This window comes from Sardina pilchardus, chromosome 6 (assembly GCF_963854185.1).
Source record: "Sardina pilchardus chromosome 6, fSarPil1.1, whole genome shotgun sequence".
In the NCBI taxonomy this organism is placed as follows: Eukaryota; Metazoa; Chordata; class Actinopteri; order Clupeiformes; family Clupeidae; genus Sardina; species Sardina pilchardus.
In genome coordinates this window covers 1809771-1814770 of record NC_084999.1, presented here as the reverse complement: position 1 = coordinate 1814770, position 5000 = coordinate 1809771, and the positions used below count along the sequence as shown (strand labels likewise).

The following is a 5000-nucleotide window of genomic DNA, read 5'->3' as shown; positions in this document are numbered from 1 at the left end:
TTACAGTTTTTCTCAGTTGTTTACACACAATTTCTGGTATTTCAGACACAATTCCTATAATATGTAGCTCATGCACCAACCTCCTGAACCGACTGTGCTGAACTATAAGCACAATTTCTGCTTTACACTCAAATTGCAGTTCTAGAACACACTGTTTTCAAAACACTACACACAATTATCTGCATTAGACACAATTTTCATGAAGAAAATCTCTCTTCACAAAGAACACACTGCCATTTAAATTCTAAAGCTAACTGCCCTACCATGCACACTGATGGGCAAACACCTGTCACAGTCTTACAATTAGCAATCAGAGCTTTAGTATTACAGTAGTAGTAAAGACAGAGGCAGAGCCAGAGGAGTGAGAGTAAGAGGAGGAGGACGGGGAGGCCAAGGACAGTAATCTCTAATGAGATCCGAGCCACTAGAACATTGCGGTGCTGCGTATCAATACAGTACAGTACCGTACAGTACAATACAGCTCAATGAGTACAGTAGTACAGTATTGCCTGTGGGCTGTTCTGTAGGACTGTAAAAATAAAGTATGTTTCAAGTATTTGGGGAAAGTATTCCTACTTTGGATTCCTACACAGTTTACAGTATTGTATGATGGTTTGTGTGTGTCTCTTGAGAACAAAAGAGCATTTTGAGGAGAAAGTACATTGTTTTGAAGGTAAAGTGTCATTTTGCAGGATAATTGAGGAGTTTTGCCCATTGTGTGTGTGTTTTTGGATTTGTGTGTAGAGTTCTGAGAGTGTGAGGCATGTTTTCAGAAATTGTGTGTTAACAATTGAGAAAAACTGTAAGCCGTTTAATCCCAAGAACAAGATGGATTACTTTAAAGGTCAAACAAAGCGTTGAAAAATGAAGCAAAAAATCATAGCGACCCATTTCATTGCACAAACACACGCTAACATCTCTCTCTCTCTCTCTCTCTCTCTCTCTCTCTCTCTCTCTCTCCATCTCCATCTATTTCCTCTCTCTCTTCAGCATCAGTGCAATGCAATAATCTCTCGCTCTCTATCTCGCCCCCCTCTCTGTTCAGCAACAGAAACGTCCTCTATCCTCAGCTGAGAAGTTTGTCATGTTAGCACAGACTTGTCTTCACACCGATGCGCGGTGATGGCGACTGAAGTCTCTGAACGGTGAACGCGCGAGGCTGACAGGAGAGGCTTGTCGCTTCACGACTTGTTGCGCGCATCGCACATGTGCGTTTGATTTGAATAATGGTCACCGCGGCAGGGCAGCCAACTGTGACTATTACTTCCGTATCGCTCTCTCTCGACACTGTACGGGAACCACTCCGGACTTCCGCGTTCAGAACGCGACCCCAACCTCCCCGAGGGCTGAATACTCTCGCCACCGAAAATGCGTGCTATCCCGGAGGAATTAACGAGTCTGCTAGCAGGTACACACACATACACACACACACGTCGGTCAGTCTGTCTTAAACTTGTTGTCTGCTTTGATGGCTAGACTGGTGATGTCCGGGTGACAAGTTCTAACATTTACTAAAAAGAGGAAGTGTGTGCTCCTCAGAAATGGACACTACTGCTCTCTCTCTGTGTGTGTGTGTGTGTGTGTGTGTGTGTGTGTGTGTGTGTGTGTGTGTGTCGAGCTGGTGTAGATGTAGCGGCCTGTAGCCCGGGTGGCCTCCGAGGAGAGGTGTGTGTAGCTGGTGCCCGGTGGTCAGCGCGAGGTGTTTGCGAAGGGAGAGGTCGACGCAGGGACACCGCGGGTCAAGGCTTTCAGCGGCGCGTCAAACGCACAGATGTCTTTGTTTAGATACACACTCTTATCTGGTGTCGGGTTACTCTGCACACACCAGCACGGCCTCTACCTCCATCTCTCTCTCTCTCTCTCTCTCTCTCACACACACACACACACACACACACACACACACACACACACACACACACACACACACACACACACACACACACACCTCCATCATACAGTAGCCTACATGACATCCCATCCCATCCCATCCCATCCCATCACATTTGGCTGACGCTTTTTTAGCCAAAGCGACTTACAACATGGTAAACATTATAAGCCTTTCAAAAAAGAAAGAAAAAAAGAAAGTAGAGTGCAATAAGATCATCTAAGCATACAATCACAGGGCTGCTCTGCTCTATATTGTATTTCTAATAGGGCTACAGTAGGCTAATTATGCTAAACGGGGCAGAGGTATTGTAGTGGTTAAGGAGCTGGGCTAGCGTGCAGTATGGTGTGTGTGTGTGGCGGTGGTAGTGTAGTGGTTAAGGAGCTGGGCTAGAGTGCAGTGTGTGTGTAGGGCGGTGGTAGTGTAGTGGTTAAGGAGCTGGGCTAGCGTGCAGTAGTGTGTGTGTGTGTGTGTGTTGGGCAGTGGTAGTGTAGTGGTTAAGGGGCTGGGCTAGCGTGCAGTAGTGTGTGTGTGTGTGTGTGTGTGTGTGTGTGTGTGTGTGTGTGAGGTGGTGGTAGTGTAGTGGTTAAGGAGCTGGGCTAGTGTGCAGTATGGTGTTTGTGTGTGGCGGTGGTAGTGTAGTGGTTAAGGAGCGGGGCTAGCGTGCAGTAGTGTGTGTGTGTGTGTGTGTGTGTGTGTGTGGCGGCGGTAGTGTAGTGTTTAAGGAGCTGGGTTAGTGTGCAGTAGTGTGTGTGTGTGTGTGTGTGTGGTGGGCTAGCGTGCAGTAGTGTGTGTGTGTGTGTGTGTGTGTGTGAGATGGTGGTAGTGTAGGGAGCTGGGCTAGCGTGCAGTATGGTGTGTGTGTGTCTGTGTGGGCTAGTGTGCAGTAGTGTGTGTGTGTGTGTGTGTGTGTGTGTGTGTGTGTTGGTGTGTGTGGCGGTGGTGGTAGTGTAGTGGTTAAGGAGCTGGGCTAGTGTGTGTGTGTGTGTGTGTGTGTGTGTGTGTGAGGTGGTGGTAGTGTAGGGAGCTGGGCTAGCGTGCAGTATGGTGTGTGTGTTTCTGTGTGAGCTAGTGTGCAGTAGTGTGTGTGTGTGTGTGTGTGAGGTGGTGGTAGTGTAGGGAGCTGGGCTAGCGTGCAGTAGTGTGTGTGTGTGTGTGTGTGTGTGTGTGGGCTAGCGTGCAGTAGTGTGTGTGTGTGTGTGTGTGGGCTAGCGTGCTGTAGTGTGTGTGTGTGTGTGGGCTAGCGTGCAGTAGTGTGTGTGTGTGTGTGTGTGTGGGCTAGCGTGCAGTAGTGTGTGTGTGTGTGTGTGTGTGTGTGTGTGTGAGGTGGTGGTAGTGTAGGGAGCTGGGCTAGCGTGCAGTATGGTGTGTGTGTTTCTGTGTGGGCTAGTGTGCAGTAGTGTGTGTGTGTGTGTGTGTGTGTGTGTGTGAGGTGGTGGTAGTGTAGGGAGCTGGGCTAGCGTGCAGTATGGTGTGTGTGTTTCTGTGTGGGCTAGTGTGCAGTAGTGTGTGTGTGTGTGTGTGTGTGAGGTGGTGGTAGTGTAGGGAGCTGGGCTAGCGTGCAGTAGTGTGTGTGTGTGTGTGTGTGTGTGTGGGCTAGCGTGCAGTAGTGTGTGTGTGTGTGTGTGTGTGTGGGCTAGCGTGCTGTAGTGTGTGTGTGTGTGTGTGTGTGTGTGTGGGCTAGCGTGCAGTAGTGTGTGTGTGTGTGTGTGTGTGGGCTAGCGTGCAGTAGTGTGGGTAGTGTGTGTGTGTGTGTGTGTGTGTGTGTGTGTGGGCTAGCGTGCAGTAGTGTGTGTGTGTGTGTGTGTGGGCTAGCGTGCAGTAGTGTGTGTGTGTGTGTGTGTGTGTGTGTGTGTGTGTGTGGGTGGGGGGGGGGGGGGGGGGGGGGGGGGGCTAGTGTGCAGTAGCCTGACAGTTCAATTCCCGGCTTCCAGCATTGTGCCCTCGAGTGAGACATTGAGCCTCCAGCTGCTCCGGCGACAGTGTGGTCCTTTGGAATATGTGTGTGTGTGTGGGCTAGCGTGCAGTAGTGTGTGTGTGTGTGTGTGTGTGTGTGTGTGTGTGTGTGGGCTAGCGTGCAGTAGTGTGTGTGTGTGTGTGTGTGTGTGTGTGCAGCCTGTAGCTGCTCCGGGGACTGTATGGTCCTTTGGAATATAGATGACAAATGCAAGTGACTTTGGACAAAAGAAAGGATCTGCTAAATTAGATATACATGATTATGATGTGGTTATTTCTATACATTACATAGGGCGGTGTCTTTATATAAATGATTATGATGTCTTTATTCTATACATTCCATAGAGAGGTGTATTTATTCTATACATTGCATAGGGAGGTGTATTTATTCTATACATTCCATAGGGATGTGTATTTATTCTATACATTGCATAGGGATGTGTATTTATTCTATACATTGCATAGGGAGGTGTATTTATTCAATACATTGCATAGGGAGGTGTATTTATTGTGATGTCATCTCTGGTGTTCCTCTAGCAGATCACCAGCAGTGGAGGTTCCTCCAGGTTCTGCTCACCCACTCTTGGGGTGCTGCATAGAACCATGCAGGCCTTAAAGAACCCTTAGGGGTTCCTTTGATGGACCCTTCAAAATGGTCTAAAGAACCATTTAGGAGTGCCACATATGAAGCGTGCAATAGAACCAGAGACGGTTTATAAAGCGAGACGAAGCGAGTCTCTGCTAATAGCGCAGGCCGCCTGTTCTCTATGGCACACTGCTTCTGCTGCCTCTACACCGTTCTACACTGTTCTCTACGGCACACTGCTGCTGCTGCCTCTACACCGTTCTACACTGTTCTCTATGGCACACTGCTTCTGCTGCTTCTACACCGTTCTACAATGATTATCTCGTCACTCATCACGCCCCTTTAGGGGGCAGGAAGTGGTGGCATTTCGTTCCATTGAAAAAAACCCTTTATGATTCATCTTAGTAACTAGACAATCTTTGATAGAACCATTTAGGGGTTCCATATATGAAGCATGCAATAGAACCATTTAGGGGTTCCATATATGAAGCATGCAATAGAACCATTTAGGGGTTCCATATATGAAGCATGCAATAGAACCATTTAGGGGTGCCATATATGAAGCATGCAATA

The 5000-nt window shown here is 48.2% G+C and overlaps 1 protein-coding gene across 2 annotated transcripts in view; it reads left to right on the top strand.

The window, feature by feature from the left end:
- Positions 1–1248: 1248 nt before the first annotated feature.
- Positions 1249–5000, top strand: part of skap2 (src kinase associated phosphoprotein 2) — a 27041-nt gene continuing 23289 nt past the window's right edge. For both annotated transcript variants that reach the window (XM_062538049.1, XM_062538048.1), the window contains exon 1: positions 1249–1408. In XM_062538049.1, coding sequence (XP_062394033.1) covers positions 1369–1408 — 40 coding nt within the window. In that variant the 5' untranslated portion in view covers positions 1249–1368. The remainder of the gene's footprint in view (positions 1409–5000) is intronic.